The sequence below is a fragment of the Notolepis coatsorum genome (genome assembly GCF_963971535.1).
Source record: "Notolepis coatsorum genome assembly, chromosome: 3".
NCBI classification, from domain to species: domain Eukaryota; kingdom Metazoa; phylum Chordata; class Actinopteri; order Aulopiformes; family Paralepididae; genus Notolepis; species Notolepis coatsorum.
The window spans coordinates 96,212,282-96,232,340 of record NC_140167.1 but is presented as its reverse complement, the minus strand read 5'-3'; the positions used below and the strand labels follow the sequence as shown (position 1 = coordinate 96,232,340).

General features: G+C 39.7%; 1 protein-coding gene across 1 annotated transcript in view; it reads right to left on the bottom strand.

Annotated features, from left to right (window-relative positions):
- Positions 1-375: 375 nt before the first annotated feature.
- guk1b (guanylate kinase 1b) overlaps positions 376-20,059 on the bottom strand; it is a gene marked incomplete at both ends in the record, with an annotated part of 21,894 nt that continues 2,210 nt past the window's right edge. The window contains 6 exons of the mRNA XM_084311314.1: positions 376-444; positions 2,614-2,699; positions 2,905-2,989; positions 3,576-3,714; positions 14,145-14,241; positions 19,242-19,367. Of these exons, the coding sequence (XP_084167440.1) occupies positions 376-444; positions 2,614-2,699; positions 2,905-2,989; positions 3,576-3,714; positions 14,145-14,241; positions 19,242-19,367 (602 nt within the window). The remainder of the gene's footprint in view (positions 445-2,613; positions 2,700-2,904; positions 2,990-3,575; positions 3,715-14,144; positions 14,242-19,241; positions 19,368-20,059) is intronic.

Genomic DNA, 20,059 nt, shown 5'->3' with positions numbered 1-20,059 from the left:
TAATACGGACATTTTGATTATAAAGAGAACATCTAGTATTGGTTAAGGCAGTTAAGCCAGTTGGCAGAGATGTACAGAGGTTTCCTTTCTAGATATGACTTCATTCATTATACTACATATATCACATGCCCCCATTTTCTTCGTCAAAATTCCACGATTCTCTGATTGAGAAAACAAGATTCTGAGACCTTATTTACCATCGGAGCATAATGTTCAAAGAGCGATCCTCTTTGAACGTGTAAGTCGAGAATAAACTTGTACCAGGGGAGAGAGTTTATTGCTTCGTACTGGTAGATCGGTAAAGATGGAATGATTCAGTCAAGGCGCTGTTCCTCCCGGGAAGAGCCTCTGGTTGAAGGAAGACGAGGACGCTGATCAGCCCTTGGGCCCCTGGGAGTCCTGGACCTTCTTGGGCCCCTGGGAGTCCTGGACCTTCTTGATCTCCTGGTGAAGCGGTGAAGAGAAATACATCATCAACAGAAATACATGATCATCAGAAATACATGATCATCAGAAATACATGATCATCAGAAATACATGATCATCAACATAAATACATGATCATCAGAAATACATGATCATCAGAAATACATGATCATCAAGATAAATACATGATCATCAACAGAAATACATGATCATCAGAAATACATGATCATCAACAGAAATACATGATCATCAAGATAAATACATGATCATCAACAGAAATACATGATCATCAGAAATACATGATCATCAACAGAAATACATGATCATCAAGATAAATACATGATCATCAACAGAAATGCATGATCATCAGCAGAAATACATGATCATCAGAAATACATGATCATCAGCAGAAATACATGATCATCAGAAATACATGATCATCATCAGAAATACATGATCAACAACATAAATACATGATCAACAACATAAATACATGATCATCAAGTGAAATACATGATCATCAACAGAAATACATGATCATCAACAGAAATACATGATCATCAGCGAAATACATGATCATCAGAAATACATGATCATCAGCAGAAATACATGATCATCAGAAATACATGATCATCCGCAGAAATACATGATCATCAGAAATACATGATCATCAGCAGAAATACATGATCATCAACAGAAATACATGATCATCAACATAAATACATGATCATCAACATAAATACATGATCATCAACATAAATACATGATCATCAACATAAATACATGATCATCAGAAATACACGATCATCAACAGAAATACATGATCATCATCATAAATACATGATCATCAACATAAATACATGATCATCAACATAAATACATGATCATCAGAAATACATGATCATCAACAGAAATACATGATCATCATCATAAATACATGATCATCAACATAAATACATGATCATCATCATAAATACATGATCATCAGAAATACATGATCATCAACAGAAATACATGATCATCAACAGAAATACATGATCATCAGAAATACATGATCATCAGAAATACATGATCATCAACATAAATACATGATCATCAACATAAATACATGATCATCAGCAGAAATACATGATCATCAACAGAAATACATTATCAACAGAAATACATGATCATCAACAGAAATACATGATCATCAACATAAATACATGATCATCAGCAGAAATACATGATCATCAACATAAATACATGAGCATCAACATAAATACATGATCATCAACAGAAATACATGATCATCAACATAAATACATGATCATCAGCAGAAATACATGATCATTAGCAGAAATACATGATCATCAACATAAATACATGATCATCAACATAAATACATGATCATCAACATAAATGCATGATCATCAGAAATACATGATCATCATCAGAAATACATGATCATCAACAGAAATACATGATCATCAACAGAAATACATGATCATCAACATAAATACATGATCATCAGAAATGCATGATCATCAACATAAATACATGATCATCAACATAAATACATGATCATCAACAGAAATACATGATCATCAGAAATACATGATCATCATCAGAAATACATGATCATCAACAGAAATACATGATCATCAGAAATACATGATCATCATCAGAAATACATGATCATCATCAGAAATACATGATCATCATCAGAAATACATGATCATCAACAGAAATACATGATCATCAACAGAAATACATGATCATCAACATAAATACATGATCATCAGAAATACATGATCATCAACATAAATACATGATCATCAACATAAATACATGATCATCAACAGAAATACATGATCATCAGAAATACATGATCATCAACATAAATACATGATCATCATCAGAAATACATGATCATCAACAGAAATACATGATCATCATCAGAAATACATGATCATCAACATAAATACATGATCATCAACATAAATACATGATCATCAACATAAATACATGATCATCAATATAAACACATGATCATCAACATAAATACATGATCATCAGCAGAAATACATGATCATCATCAGAAATACATGATCATCAACATAAATACATGATCAACAACAGAAATACATGATCATCAACACCATCAAACCTGTACGGAGGACGCAGTCTTGTGTTTATTATACTCACGTCAATCAGGATGGCTACCAACTGCTCGTAGGCCTTATCTAGGTCATCATTGATGATTACGACATCAAACATCCCTGGCTCCTTACCTAGAAAGGAGCGTACCATTAAAATGTTACTTGTTGGTCCAATACTATGTCCATAAATATAAAATAAAATTCCATAAATTTTCAAGAATTCACACGTTATTGTGCTCCTCCTGGATCTGGTCCAGTGATGCACCTGAACCCTGGAATCTGTGAGTTTCTTACAGTTAGTCAGTCGACGCTTTGATCAAACTGCAGGGACACTTACTGAGCTCCATGTCGGTGCGCGCCGCCTCCAGACGCTTCTGTAAACTCTCATCGGTCTCCGTCTGCCGGTCTCTGAGGCGCTTCTCCTGGAGGGGCCAAACAAAGAGACGTTATAGCCTTTAGACGAGCCAGAACGGTGAAAGTTAACCCTTTCACTGCCACACGACAGCCGGTTAACCCTTTCACTGTGACAATACAAAAGGTTAGCCCTTTACTATCACACAACCGACGGTGATGCTCCATCATTAGCATCATTAGCTCCGCAAATGCGGAGCTAATGATGCTAATGATGGAGCATCGCCGTCGGTTGTGTGATAGTAAAGGGCTAACCTTCAATCCAATCCAATCCAATCCACTTTATTTATATAGCACATTTAAAACAACAAAGTTGACCAAAGTGCTGTACAAGTCCACAAACATAGGATAAAACATAAAACATAAAAATTTAATAAAAACACATAATAAAACAGTACAATGTGTCACATAAAAAGGCAAATCTCTCAAAAACGGTTTAAAAAACAAAAGCCAGAGCAAATAAGTGTGTTTTGAGGCGTGATTTAAACACCTGCAACCTTCTGTCGTGTGGCAGTGAGTTGGATTCCACACTAAATTGGAAATGGTGAAAAAATAACTAGTATCTGACTGTACAATGTGTCGGGAGTGGTACTGTACCAGGATGTCCATGGAGGGCGGCTGGATGGAGATGTAGATCGGGTCCAGGTCCGTCTCCTTGATCTTCTGCACGCCTTGGATCTCCACGTCCAGGATGCAGATGAGGTTCTTGGCCCGACACTCTTCTATTGCTGCCTTGCTGTGGAGGGAACCAAGACATTGTTACTACAGTACTGTACTACTACTGACACTCCTCTATTGCTGCCTTGCTGTGTGGGAACCAACACATTGTTACTACAGTACTGTACTACTACTGACACTCCTCTATTACTGCCTTGCTGTGTGGGAACCAACACATTGTTACTACAGTACTGTACTACTACTGACACTCCTCTATTGCTGCCTTGCTGTGTGGGAACCAACACATTGTTACTACAGTACTGTACTACTACTGACACTCCTCTATTGCTGCCTTGCTGTGTGGGAACCAACACATTGTTACTACAGTACTGTACTACTACTGACACTCCTCTATTGCTGCCTTGCTGTGGAGGGAACCAACACATTGTTACTACAGTACTGTACTACTACTGACACTCCTCTATTGCTGCCTTGCTGTGGAGGGAACCAACACATTGTTACTACAGTACTGTACTACTACTGACACTCCTCTATTGCTGCCTTGCTGTGTGGGGAACAACACATTGTTACTACAGTACTGTACTACTACTGACACTCCTCTATTGCTGCCTTGCTGTGGAGGGAACCAACACATTGTTACTACAGTACTGTACTACTACTGACACTCCTCTATTGCTGCCTTGCTGTGGAGGGAACCAACACATAGTTACTACAGTACTGTACTACTACTGACACTCCTCTATTGCTGCCTTGCTGTGGAGGGAACCAACACATTGTTACAGTACTGTACTACTACTGACACTCCTCTATTGCTGCCTTGCTGTGAGGGAACCAACACATTGTTACAGTACTGTACTACTACTGACACTCCTCTATTGCTGCCTTGCTGTGTGGGGAACAACACATTGTTACTACAGTACTGTACTACTACTGACACTCCTCTATTGCTGCCTTGCTGTGTGGGGAACAACACATTGTTACTACAGTACTGTACTACTACTGACACTCCTCTATTGCTGCCTTGCTGTGTGGGGAACAACACATTGTTACTACAGTACTGTACTACTACTGACACTCCTCTATTGCTGCCTTGCTGTGGAGGGAACCAACACATTGTTACTACAGTACTGTACTACTACTGACACTCCTCTATTGCTGCCTTGCTGTGGAGGGAACCAACACATTGTTACTACAGTACTGTACTACTACTGACACTCCTCTATTGCTGCCTTGCTGTGGAGGGAACCAACACATTGTTACTACAGTACTGTACTACTACTGACACTCCTCTATTGCTGCCTTGCTGTGGAGGGAACCAACACATTGTTACTACAGTACTGTACTACTACTGACACTCCTCTATTGCTGCCTTGCTGTGGAGGGAACCAACACATTGTTACAGTACTGTACTACTACTGACACTCCTCTATTGCTGCCTTGCTGTGGAGGGAACAACACATTGTTACTACAGTACTGTACTACTACTGACACTCCTCTATTGCTGCCTTGCTGTGGAGGGAACCAACACATAGTTACTACAGTACTGTACTACTACTGACACTCCTCTATTGCTGCCTTGCTGTGAGGGAACCAACACATTGTTACTACAGTACTGTACTACTACTGACACTCCTCTATTGCTGCCTTGCTGTGGAGGGAACCAACACATTGTTACAGTACTGTATACTACTGACACTCCTCTATTGCTGCCTTGCTGTGGGGGAACCAACACATTGTTACTACAGTACTGTACTACTACTGACACTCCTCTATTGCTGCCTTGCTGTGTGGGGAACAACACATTGTTACTACAGTACTGTACTACTACTGACACTCCTCTATTGCTGCCTTGCTGTGAGGGGAACCAACACATAGTTACTACAGTACTGTACTACTACTGACACTCCTCTATTGCTGCCTTGCTGTGGAGGGAACAACACATTGTTACTACAGTACTGTACTACTACTGACACTCCTCTATTGCTGCCTTGCTGTGTGGGAACCAACACATTGTTACTACAGTACTGTACTACTACTGACACTCCTCTATTGCTGCCTTGCTGTGGAGGGAACCAACACATTGTTACTACAGTACTGTACTACTACTGACACTCCTCTATTGCTGCCTTGCTGTGGAGGGAACCAACACATTGTTACTACAGTACTGTACTACTACTGACACTCCTCTATTGCTGCCTTGCTGTGGAGGGAACAACAACAGCTGTTATTCAGCTACATCTAAACCAAGGTGTTTATTTTTATTTATGTGAAATGTGCATCATGCAAAAGACCAAAGAAATAGGTGTGAAGAATGTTACTGAAGTAGTAGTAGTAGTAGTAGTAGTAGTAGTAGTAGTAGTAGTAGTAGTAGTAGTAGTAGTAGTAGTAGTAGTAGTAGTAGTAGTAGTAGTAGTAGTAGACTAGACCCCAATCAGTCTGGCTTCCGGACTGGCCACTCCACAGAAACGGCCCTCATTGCGGTCACAGAGGCACTTCACTTAGCAAAAGCGAAAGGCCTCTCCTCTGTCCTGATTCTCCTAGATCTATCTGCAGCCTTCGACGCAGTCAACCATCAGATCCTCCTCGCGGCCCTCGCAGGAATGGGAGTGGCTGGATCTGCGCTGACATGGCTGACATCATACCTCAATGACCGCTCCTACCAAGTGTCATGGAGAGGGACTCTGTCGGCCACCCGCCCCCTCCGGACGGGTGTCCCCCAGGGCTCGGTCCTAGGACCCCTTCTCTTCTTCCTCTACACTAAATCACTGGGTAACATTATCACGTCTCATGGCTTCTCATATCATTGTTATGCCAATGATACTCAACTCTTCCTCTCCTTCCCTCCCTCAGATATCCACGTCTCTGAGCGGATCTCGGCCTGTCTGTCCGACATCTCCGCCTGGATGACGACCAACCACCTCAAACTGAACCTAAGCAAAACAGAATTGCTCCACCTGCCGGCCAAATCCTCCCCCCTGACCGACCTCTCCATCACAGTCGAGAATGCAGCTGTGACCGCGTCCCCGACCGCCAAGAACCTTGGTGTTGTCCTCGACGACCAGTTGAACTTCTCTGCTCACATCGCAGCGACAACCAGAAACTGCAGATTCCTCCTGAGCAACGTCAGAAGGATACGCCCCTTCCTGACAAAAGAAGCCACCCAACTCCTCGTCCAATCAACAGTCATCTCCCGCCTCGACTACTGCAACGCACTGCTAGCTGGCCTCCCGGCCACTGCCACCAAGCCTCTTTAACTCATTCAAAACGCAGCGGCCCGCCTGATCTCAAACCTACCGAAGTGGGCCCATGTCACCCCACTTCTTAGGGACCTGCACTGGCTCCCCATTGCTGCACGTATCCGCTTCAAGGCCCTCGACCTAGCATACCGTGAGGCAAAGGGAACCGCTCCCGCCTACCTCCGGTCAATGGTCTCTAACTACACACCCTCAAGACCCCTACGCTGTGCATCTTCTGGCCGCCTCAGACCTACTCCTATCCAAGCTCCCGGAGGGTCATCAAAGAGAAGCCGCCTATTCTCAGTCCTTGCCCCACAATGGTGGAATGAACTACCCATCCCAGTTAGGACAGCCGAATCCCGTCCAATCTTTCGCCGTCGACTAAAGACTCACTTCTTCAACCATTATCTGAAATGATTAATAAAAAAGAAAAAAGAAAAAAAAATCTAACCCTGACTAACCTTACTGTCATGCACTTGTCCTAATAAACTAACCTACACTGTAACACGCAACACTTTGATGAACATTGTTACTCAGCTGATAGAGTTGTACCCTTCTTGCTGTCTTGTCATACAGAACTTGTAAGTCGCTTTGGATAAAAGCGTCAGCTAAATGACTAAATGTAAATGTAGTAGTAGTAGTAGTAGTAGTAGTAGTAGTAGTAGTAGTAGTAGTAGTAGTAGTAGTAGTAGTAGTAGTAGTAGTAGTAGTAGTAGTAGTAGTAGTAGTAGTAGTAGTAGTAGTAGTAGTAGTAGTAGTAGTAGTAGTAGTAGTAGTAGTAGTAGTAGTAGTAGTAGTAGTTTTAACATTTATTCGCAAAGACACATTAGCTAGCTGGTTAACCAACTAGCTCATTCACAAAATGGTCCTACTACTACTGTACTACTACTACTGTACTTCTACTACTACTGTACTACTACTGTACTACTACTACTACTGTACTTCTACTACTACTGTACTACTACTACTGTACTTCTACTACTACTGTACTACTACTACTGTACTTCTACTACTACTGTACTACTACTACTACTACTACTGTACTACTACTGTACTACTACTACTGTACTTCTACTACTACTGTACTACTACTGTACTTCTACTACTACTGTACTACTACTACTACTACTACTACTACTACTACTACTACTACTACTACTACTACTACTACTACTACTGTACTACTACTGTACTACTACTGTACTACTACTATACTACTACTACTGTACTACTACTACTACTACTACTACTACTACTACTACTGTACTATACTACTACTGCACTACTACTGTACTACTGTACTACTACTACTACGACACTACTACTACTACTGTACTACTGTACTACTACTACTACAGTACTACTACTGGGTACCCAGCTAGCTCATTCTCAAGGACCATTTTGTGAATGAGCTAGCTGTTAGCTGAGGCAAAATTTGGTGTAAAGCCTATGGGACAAAGCCGGCTAGTTAACTAGCTGAGACACGTGCTACCTAGCTAGCTGGGTACCCAGTAGTAGTACTGTAGTAGTAGAAGTACAGTAGTAGTAGAAGTACAGTAGTAGTAGTAGTAGTAGTAGTAGTACAGTAGTAGTACAGTAGTAGTAGTAATAGTAGTAGTAGTACAGTAGTAGTAGTAGTAGTACAGTAGTAGTAGAAGTACAGTAGTAGTAGTAGTAGTACAGTAGTAGTACAGTAGTAGTAGTAATAGTAGTAGTAGTACAGTAGTAGTAGTAGTAGTAGTACAGTAGTAGTAGTCTGAGGTCTGGCACCCTGCCATTGGCGGTGGAAGTGGGTAGATTCCAGGGTAAACCTGAGGAGGAGCGGTTGTGTGTTCTGTGTGATCTGGGAGTGGTGGAGGATGAATATCATTTTGTTTTTTATTGCCCTTTGTACACCACTTTGAGGAGGGCTTTATTTGAGAAAATTCAAATTGTAAACCCAGATTTGTTTTGGCAGTCTGAGAGCTGTATGTTGGGTTGTTTTTTTGTGGAGGACATCATCGGTTTTGCAGGATTTTTGGAGAAGGCATGGCACCTGAGACAAAACACACTGTATCCTATATAATTGTATTTGAATTCACCTTGTTTTTCTGTTTATTTACATTGAGTACAGCTTGTGTTATATTACGTTTTATTGTATTTTCTTGTATTTCTTTATGGCCATCTTGGTCTATGTCATTTGTTAAGTAATTGGTAAAGTATATTATTATATACTTATTGTTATGTGTCTTGTAAGCCCATATGGGCTGGGCATACATCTGTATGTAAGACACGAAAATAAAAAATATCAAATCAAATATCAAATCAAAGTAGTAGAAGTACAGTAGTAGAAGTACAGTAGTAGTAGTACAGTAGTAGTAGTAGTAGTAGTAGTAGTACAGTAGTAGTAGTACAGTAGTAGTAGTACAGTAGTAGTACAGTAGTAGAAGTACAGTAGAATTACAGTAGTAGTAGAAGTACAGTAGTAGTACAGTAGTAGTAGTACAGTAGTAGTAGTAGTAGTACGTCAGCAAAACAAAGGAGATGATTGTGGACTTCAGGAGGTCGGGGGTCAAGGACTCCAGCCCCCTCAGCATCGACAGGGCACCGGTTGAGAGAGTGAACAGTTTCAAGTACCTCGGAGCCCACATATCCGAGGACTTGACATGGACCACACACATTGACAGTGTTGTGAAGAAGGCACGACAACGCCTCTACTTCCTCAGGCGCCTAAGGAAGTTCCAAGTCAGTCAGAAGATCCTTAGGAACTTCTACTCATGTACAATAGAGAGCATCCTGACTGGCAACATCACCTCCTGGTTTGGGAATAGCACTGCACAAGACCGTAGCAGACTACAAAGAGTGACACGTTCAGCCGAACGCACAATTGGAGGGGGGCTTCCCACCCTCCAGAACATTTACAACAAGCGGTGCAGGGGGAAGGCGAAGAGAATCATCAAGGACTCCAGCCACCCGAACAACTGCCTCTTTGAACTGCTGCGGTCAGGCAAGCGATACCGGAGTCTTAAGGCGAGCACAGAAAGACTCAGAAGAAGCTTCTATCCCCAGGCCATCAGGCTGCTCAACGAACAATAAACACTATGCAACAACCATCAATTGCACATAGCACACACACCCACACGCACACACTCACTTAAACAAACAACACACTGCAGCACCCACTCTCCACACTTTAGATCACACAAACACACTTTATATTTATTGATAAAGGATTTGCACTACAACTCGTACACCTACTGTAAATTGTACCTAAATTGTACCTCATCCCATTTCTGCTTTGCACTATATAGTATTGTATATTAGTACACTGCATAGTATATTGTTATATGGTAACTCAGTTACGTCTATTATGCATCGAACATTGTACATATGTCTATACTGAACACTGTGACCTCATTTTTTACTTCTAATTTACATGCTATACTATGTTATTTTATCTTTAGTCTCTGGAGCGTAACAGTAAGAAGCATTTTGTATAAAAGTATTCTGTACTTCTGTATGACAACTATTAAAGAAACTTGAAACTAGTAGAAGTACAGTAGTAGTAGTAGTAGAAGTACAGTAGTAGTAGCACAGTAGTAGTAGAAGTACAGTAGTAGAAGTACAGTAGTATTAGTAGTACAGTAGTAGTAGGACAGTAGTAGTACAGTAGAAGTACAGTAGTAGTAGTACAGTAGTAGTAGTAGTAGTAATAGTAGTAGTACAGTAGTAGTAGTAGTAGAAGTATAGTAGTAGTACAGTAGTAGTAGTAGTAGTAGTAGTATAGTAGTAGTAGTAGTAGAAGTATAGTAGTAGAAGTATAGTAGTAGAAGTATAGTAGTAGTAGTAATAGTAGTAGTACAGTAGTAGTAGTAGAAGTATAGTAGTAGTACAGTAGTAGTAGTAGTAGTAGTATAGTAGTAGTAGTAGTAGAAGTATAGTAGTAGAAGTATAGTAGTAGTACAGTAGTAGTAGTAGTAGTAGTAGTAGAAGTATAGTAGTAGAAGTATAGTAGTAGTACAGTAGTAGTAGTAGTAGTAGTAGTAGTAGTAGTAGTAGTATAGTAGTAGTAGTAGTAGTAGTAGAAGTATAGTAGTAGAAGTATAGTAGTAGTACAGTAGTAGTAGAAGTATAGTAGTAGTACAGTAGTAGTAGTAGAAGTATAGAAGTAGTACAGTAGTAGTAGTAGTAGTAGTAGTAGTAGTAGTACAGTAGTAGTAGTAATAGTAGTAGTAGTACAGTAGTAGTAGTAGTAGTACAGTAGTAGTAGTAGTAGTAGTAGTAGTAGTAGTAGTAGTAGTAGTAGTAGTAGTAGTAGTAGTAGTAGTAGTAGTACAGTAGTAGTAGTAGTAGTAGTAGTAGTAGTAGTAGTAGTAGTAGTAGTAGTAGTAGTAGTAGTAGTAGTAGTAGTACAGTAGTAGTAGTAGTAGTAGTAGTAGTAGTAGTAGTAGTAGTAGTAGTAGTAGTAGTAGTAGTACAGTAGTAGTAGTAGTAGTACAGTAGTAGTAGTAGTAGTAGTAGTAGTAGTAGTACAGTAGTAGTAGTAGTAGTAGTAGTAGTAGTAGTAGTAGTAGTAGTAGTAGTAGTAGTAGTAGTAGTAGTACAGTAGTAGTAGTAGTAGTAGTAGTAGTAATAGTACAGTAGTAGTAGTAGTAGTAGTAGTAGTAGTAATAGTAGTAGTAGTACAGTAGTAGTAGTAGTAGTAGTAGTAGTAGTAGTACAGTAGTAGTAGTAGTAGTAGTAATAGTAGTAGTAGTACAGTAGTAGTAGTAGTAGTAGTACAGTAGTAGTAGTAATAGTAGTATTAGTAGAAGTATAGTAGTAGTAGTAGTAGTAGTAGTACAGTAGTAGTAGTAATTGGTAGTAGTAGTAGTAGAAGTATAGTAGTAGTAGTACAGTAGTAGTACAGTAGTAGTAGTAGTAGTAGTACAGTAGTAGTAGTACAGTAGTAGTAGTAGTAGTACAGTAGTAGTACAGTAGTAGTAGTAGTAGTAGTACAGTAGTAGTAGTAGTAGTACAGTAGTAGTAGTAATAGTAATCCAAACCGCTCAATGTTCAGTTTACTGGGTCTTTCTTGCAGCATTGAGAGGGTTGTTCCCAGAATGGCAGGGAGAGATTAAAGGTGATGGAGTGAGTGCTGAGCTACAGTTCTGATCTAATGGAGGTTAAAGCTTCATGTCGTGTGTGGTCTCCTGATCCTAGGGGCCCAACCCACGGCCACTTCATCACACAAGATGACAATTATACCCAGTTTCTATCAGGTGTGAAGATCCTCCAGTAAAGATGAGGCTGCGTCACTACTGTGTCATTACTGCAAAATGAGTCACCAGCAGGGGTGTAAAGTACTTGAGTAATTGTACTTTGTTACAATACTTAAGTACTGTTTTGGGGGATTTGTACTCGAGTATTATTAGGTTTGTATACTTGTACTTTTACTCAATTACATTTCAGAGGAAAAAAAACATACTTTTTACTCCTTACATTTAAAATGCAGACCTACAAAGTACAAATATTGCAGGTCCAACCATTTGAATTAGTATATTTGTTTCTCTGGCCAAACTAACGTTAATGTTATTAATCCTGCGGCCGCGCTTTATTTAAAAACAGCCAATCAAGGTGGTCAGGTGGCGTAACGGAGATTGCGTTCGTCACTAACCCCGGAGACGCTGGATTCGCCTGTTCGAATCCAGCTCACAGCTCCGGGGTTGTCACCAGCTTGGCTGGCCGTTCACACTAATACAATTGGCAGTATTAGAGGGTGGGAGAAGCTGGCGGGGTGGGTCCGGGTCGTTGTAAACAGCGACTCCTACAGTTCGGTCGGGGCGCCTGCTAAGCGCGGATAGGACCTGAGGGGGATAGTGTGATCCTTCCACACGCTACGCCCTCTCAGTGAGAATCCGCGCTGCCAGGTGAAAAGAAGCGGTTGATTGGCTGGACGTGTGTCGGAGGAAGCACGTGGTAGCCTCCACTCTCCCAGACCGACTGTGGGGGGTAAGTGCGCAGCGACCAGGAAGGGGATTGGGAATTGGCATAACGACTAACATTGGGATGGGAGAAAATCGGAGGAAAAAGGAGGGGGAAAAAGATTAAAAAAATAAAAATAAAATAAAATAAAACAGCCAATCAAATCACCATCAATGGAAAATTAAGCCGCCCATACCCATGCTGATTGGTCCTTGTGCAAGACTAGAAAGCGGGGATCTTTGATTAAACACCTGCTATCAGAAGAATAGACAGTCAGAGTGACGAGCTACAGAAGACGGCCACAAACGATAGTACGAGTGATGAAGAGGACGAAACGGAACATTTCATTGCCCCGGAATAAGAAAACGTTTTTACTTTTACTTCTTAGTACTTAAGTACATTTAAAAGTAGAAACGTTTTGACTTTTACTCAAGTGTGTTTTTAGCCAGATACTCTGACTTTTACTTGAGTAAGATTTTGAGACGGTACCCATACTTTTTATGGGTACTTTTTACACCCCTGGTCACCAGTGGTTGAACCGGTAAAGATATTCCTTCATCGCCCCCAACAACAGCCTGTTTAAGCTGCTGCGGTCAGGCAAACGCCTACGGTCACACGCTGCAAGAACAGAGAGACTCCGGCTCAGCTTCTTCCCCCAGGCCATCAGAACACTGAACACTGAACTCTCCACTCACAAATACACATGAGCACACACACACACACACACACACACACACACACAGACACACACACACACACACACACACACACACACACACACACACACACACACACAGACACAGACACACACACACACACACACACACACACACACACACACACACACACACACACACACACACACACACACACACACACACACACACACACAGACACACACACACACAGACACACACAGACACACACACACACAGACACACACACACACACACACACACACACACACACAGACACACACACACCACTCATGCGGCAACCGCTAAAACAATCACTTTAAACAAAATGTCACTTTAAAAAATTGAATCTTTAGAAACACTTCAAAAGAAGGAGGTACTGTATAGTTTAGATACATTAAGAGTTAACATTGTAAATTTTATATTCCATAGTAGTGTATATAAGAACCAGTTTCTCAGGAACCTAGCATGTATTTATTTTTTTCATGCATATATTGTGTCTTATCTATTTTATTCTCTATTTAATTTTTGACCACCCGCATTTCACTGTATGCCCTGGTATGTATGTGACAGATAAACCTCTTGATTCTTGATTCTTGATTCTTCTTGTTTACCTTGTTCCATACATGTTGCCGGAAAACTCCGTATTCTCAACGAAGTCCCCTTTGTCGATGCCCTGCTGCATGGCCTCCTTGTTGGTGAAGTGGTAGTCTAGATGTAGAACACGTAGACATGTCATTAATACAGTCGTCATGACGACGGTGCACAAAGGAATACGGGCGCTTAGGAAGCAATCATGCAAATGAAATGAAAAGTCTGTGTGGAAAGTCTACGTGAAAAATCTGTGTGAAAAGTGTGAAAAGAATAACCATAATAGGAATGGTGCTTACTGTTATTCATGTATTTGGTTATTTGTTTGTCTGTCCAATTATTGGCAAGCGTTTTCCTGTTTTGATCAAATTAATTTAATTTATGACCTTTGTAGGTTTCTTTATATATTTATATTGTCATTATGGAATGTTTGTCTCAGGAAGATGTGTTTGTTTTCTATGTGAAATGTGCATCATGCAAAAGACCAAAGAAATAGGTGTGAAGAATGTTACTGAAACACACGTCATGCTTCATTATAATGATCGCGGAACACAACGTATTGTTCGTACCATATTATCCACAGGCTCTACTCCACCACAACATCAAAGACACTGGGATCTATAACTGTACAAGATATAGTACAGAACAAACAAGGTACTATTATTATTATTATTATCAATACAGAGACCACTGCTATCTGCACCGAGATAGCAGACAATCATTAGCATGACACCATGAAAGATTGTATTCAAACTGAAATAAAATTTGTGTCTGGATCCACTGCAAACAAAACAGAATCAACCTGGAAACCCTGCAAAGTTGATTTAAAAATAATTCTCTGCCAAGCCAACTATATCATATGGATGATATAATATTCATACAGTACGTAATGGGAATTGTCATAAAGTAAAATTTCATACCACACCCACCACAAAATCACCTTTATAGGATAAATGGTCTCATGAATCGGCATCAAAATACAAATAGCCGCTATTTTCCTATAACATACTTGAGGGCCCATTAAAGGATATCACGCTGATGCAGTTTTCTTTATCAAACAGTTTCTCTCTGTCATCATAAGTATCTTATGTCATGAGGTTCTTATCTTATTGAGAACCATGATGTCAGACCCGGTTCTGCACTGAAGCTGAACTGATCTGACTGGAGAAACATGAAGCTGTATTATTAAAATGCCCGCTCTCGCTCAGATTGTCGTGATGCTAATGATTGTTCGCAACTCAGTGATACATTTTACCAACGTGGGAAATGGGGAGGTTGACGTTTTTTCAGTCCTAGTGATGGTGAGAGAGGAAGAGGGAGTCACTATTCTTAGGTCACAGGGGGCTATTTTCAAAAGCTTTTTACTCCAAAGTGTTAACTGTCATCGGAATTGAGAATATTGAAAATCTTTCTTTTTTTTCTCTTTTATTTAGTTTTGTACACGTCTGGAATGTTTCTACTCATTGGCAATGTGCCAGGATGATGAAAGTAACCCCCGGCACTGTCTCTGTGGGCAGGAGTCACACCAAGGTCACCTTTGCTTTCTGAATGGTTAGGACACGAAAAAGAGGTTGGCACAGACATATCTTCGGAGGAAAAGACGTCTGCCATTGGCAGTAAAGTAGCTCCCAGAAGCATGGGCAGAATAGAAAGCCCTATGGAGAAAACAAACAAGGCATAGAAACAGCTTCACCCCTCCGTTCTAAGGGACTTGTCTTCACTTGGGACTCTGGGAGTAAGAATAACTATCTTCATTGTTTGTTGGCTACTGGATATGAGGTTCTGTAGGCGAGGTATGGCAGCTGGGAACCAAACAATTTAGGTTTTGATGGAACCAAAGAAAGGTACACAGTACATTTCGCAGAGTACATTTTACTGAGTACATTTTGAGTAAAATTCACTCTGCGAAATTTACTGTGTAAGAGGGAAATATAAACAATTATATGAAACAATCAGAAGGGCAAGTGTCCTTCTCAGAGTATCTGAGTGCTCAGCCCAAAACAATATCAAATAAATGAACTAAATAGGGAAAAGGCGGCACTCCATGAATACTATTATTTATAAATGTATTTACCTGTTTGTACATTTGTTTGTCCAATTATTGGCAAGCATTTTTGTTTATCAAATTAATCAAATGTATAACCTTTGTTGGTTGCTTCATAGTGATTATATATTATCATTGTAATATGTTTGGCTCAGGAAAATGTGTTTCTTTTCTATGTGAAATGTGCATCATACAAAAAGAAGAAAAAAAATGGGTGTGAAGAATGTTACTGAAATACACGTCATGCTTCATTATAATGACAACAGAACACAACGTATTGTTCATACTATCCACAAGCCTACTCCACCACAACATCAAAGACACTGGGATCTATAACTGTACAAGATATAGTACAGAACAAACAAGGTACTATTATTACCAATACAGAGACCACTGCTATCTGCACCGAGATAGCAGACAATCATTAGCATGACAACATGACATGAGCACAGGACAAGTTACTGTTTCATGTACGTGGTTCAACTAAGTCGATCAAGATGTCCATTATCCAGCTTCAGTTAACCCGATGTTCGAAGCCGGGATTTTCCTGTTTCACAAAGGTGGATTCAGTCTCGTTAACTCAAGCCAGACTTGCGAGTCAGGCTAAATGCGCGCGGCCGTTTTAGGTGAAAAGCCAGCACGTATCGATGGCAGAGATCCTGATTCTCAACGGCATTGATTGATTAATTGATTTAAGACTTTATTGACAGATTGCAATACGGCTCAATCGCCTCGCCGACAAGTTAAATGCGTTATCTATAGGCTAATTCTAAGTCCCTCATTACCTCAATCAATCAGATTACATTTCTTTAAACTTGCCTGCTGGATTGAATAATCAAATGAGATCTTGCTAGCGAAAATTATTAGTTAACTGTTATACAGAATTACGATACGGCTCTCTTACCCATTGATTGATGTATAGTCAATCTTTTACTTATCTTCTCTGTGGTGTAACGGGTTCTTCTTTTGACTTTCACACGGACGACCGGGGTTCAAGACCCTAGTCTTTTCCTTCTTTTTGCAATATAGGAATAATTCAATTTGGTGCACGTTGAGAGCTATATAAAGAATGACATCCTCAATGCATGTAGATTTATAATATTTTAACTTAAAACCAGGCTACTTTGGCGTATAATCATTAATATTATATTCAAAAAAATCATATTGGAAACACCAGGATTTGAACCCCGGTCGCTGGATTGGCAGGCTTGAGGACTACCGCTGGGCCACTGGGCCAGATGGGATAAATTCATTGTTTATACATTAATGAACGAGAGACCCGTGTTTAGAATATCCTTTGTTTTGAATGAAGTTTATCTCTTTATCCTCATTCATTAATGTGACGTCAACGGCTCATTCAATTTCTCAAATCCGTCAAACAGCGCATCTCATCAGACATCTTAATCCCAGTTACAATTAAAATAACCACATCATGTGTACATCGCACGAGCGAGCGCCACCGTCGCCACGGTATATATAACGTGCATTATTTAGGACAAAGTGAATTTAATATCAGCATTTTGGGTCTATTTTACATTTCAAAAGCCCCCTCTGGAAGAATGGAGCACAAAAACGTAATTCAGAATGGTATAATGCAGATCGTAGACTGTGGGAATAGTTTCAGGAAACGGGCTGTCACTTCTTTGCGGGGGCGTGGCGATAGTTCAGGCTAACTTGAACTTAAACTCTGCTTTCGAGCAGGCTCAAACTTTTGGATCTGTTGGCATGGTGATCTGGAAAATCCACGTATATGAAACCGGAAAGTCCGGCTAACCCAGTTATCCAGCTAAAGTTATCCGGCTAACTCAGTTATCCAGGTACATGAAACGGGGGTCATGTTTCAATTCCTCTACCGAGATCAAATGCAATGAAAATAACTGCTATGTATATAGGCCATCTCACAGTGGAATAGGTTGCCATATAAAATGACTCGAGCAACAAGCAAGTAAAGAGGTTACTTTTGGGTACAGGCACAATGCTTGATATATAACATTTTATTATTTGACTATAGTCATTTTGTAATATTTTGGTATAATGCTAATGTAATGAGGTGGGTTGGGTTGATGGGTGAGGAGGGGGGATTATGTTTGATTATGTTATGTATATTGTTTCGTATGTTTGTTATTGTTGGTTTTATTTTTTATTATGATGTTTGTTTGTATTTATTGATTTGTGTGGACCCCAGGAAGAGTAGCTGTTGCCATTTGTAACAGCTAATGGGGAATGGGATCCAAATAAACTTAAACTTAAACAACATGAAAGATTGTATTCAAACTGAAATAAAATATATTATAATAATAATAAGTGAAACACAAAAGGTGTCTCTGGATCCACTGCAAACAAACAGAATCAAGCTGGAAACCCTGCAAAGTTGATTTGAAATAATTCTCTGCCAAGCCAACTGAATGGATGATATATAATATTCATACAGTACGTAATGGAAATGATCATAAAGATAAATCTCATACAGTACCATCCTAAATCCACTACAAGATCACCTTTATATGTAAAATAGTCTCATAAAACAGTCATAAATTATTCCAAATATTAAGTAAATTTGTATAAAAATACAAATAGCCGCTATTTTCCTATAACATATAAATTGTCATCACCTGGGGCCCATTAAAGGAAATCACGCTGATGCAGTTTTCTTTATCAAACAGTTTCTCTCTGTCATCATAAGTATCTTATGTCATGAGGTTCTTATCTTATTGAGAACCATGATGTCAGACCCGGTTCTGCACGAGCTGAACTGATCTGACTGGAGAAACATGAAGCTGTATTAATAAAGCGCCCGCTCTCGCTCAGATTGTCGTGATGCTAATGATCGTTTTAAAAAATATATATACATTTTACCAACTATTCTTAGGTCACAGGGGGTTATTTTCAAAAGCTTTTTGCTCCAAAGTGTTAACTGTCATCGGAATTCTTGAGAATATTGAAAATCTTTATTTTCTTTCTCTTTTATTTAGTTTTGTATACACGTCTGGAATGTTTCTACTCGTTAGCAATGTGCCAGGATGATGAAAGTAACCCCCGGCGCTGTCTGTGTGGGCAGGAGCCACACCAAGGTCACCTTTATCTGTGCTTTCTGAATTGTTAGGACACGAAAAAGAGGTTGGCATAGACATATCTTCGGAGGAAAAGACGTCTGCCATTGGCAGTAAAGTAGCTCCCAGAAGCATGGGCAGAATAGAAAGCCCTATGGAGAAAACAAACAAGGCACAGAAACAGCTTCACCCCTCTGTTCTACTTGTCTAAGATACATCCCCATTGTATCTTCATTGTTTGTTGGCTACTGGATATGAGGTTCTGTAGGCGAGGTAGGCAGCTGGGAACCAAACAATTTAGGTTTTGATGGAACCAAAGAAAAGGTACGTGCTTCAGAGCTGGCTCCTCAGCCCAAAGGAAATATGGAAACGCAGCACTTTCTCTTGATTTGACATGTTTCAGCTGTCAACTGGAAGCCTTATGCTTGTGGCCAGAATGGTTAAATATATGGTACTTTACCCGAACACATTTGGTATTGTTTTTTATTTTTACATTTACATTTACATTTAGTCATTTAGCTGACGCTTTTATCCAAAGCGACTTACAAGTTCTGTACGACAAGCCATCAGGAAGAGCACAACTCTATCAGCTGAGTAACAATGTTCATCAAAGTGTTGAGTGCTACAGTGTAGGTTAGTTTATTAGGACAAGTGCATGACAGTATGGTATGTAAGGTTTTTTTTTTTTTTTTTTTTTTTTTTTTTTTTTTTTTTTTTTTTTTTTTTTCTTTTTTTTTTTTTTTTTTTATTCAGATAATGGTTGATGGTGGTTTTATTGATGAAGACAGTTTCAAAGTTAATAAAGTATGTAAAGTAATGTATGTAGTGACACAGACATCTGAGA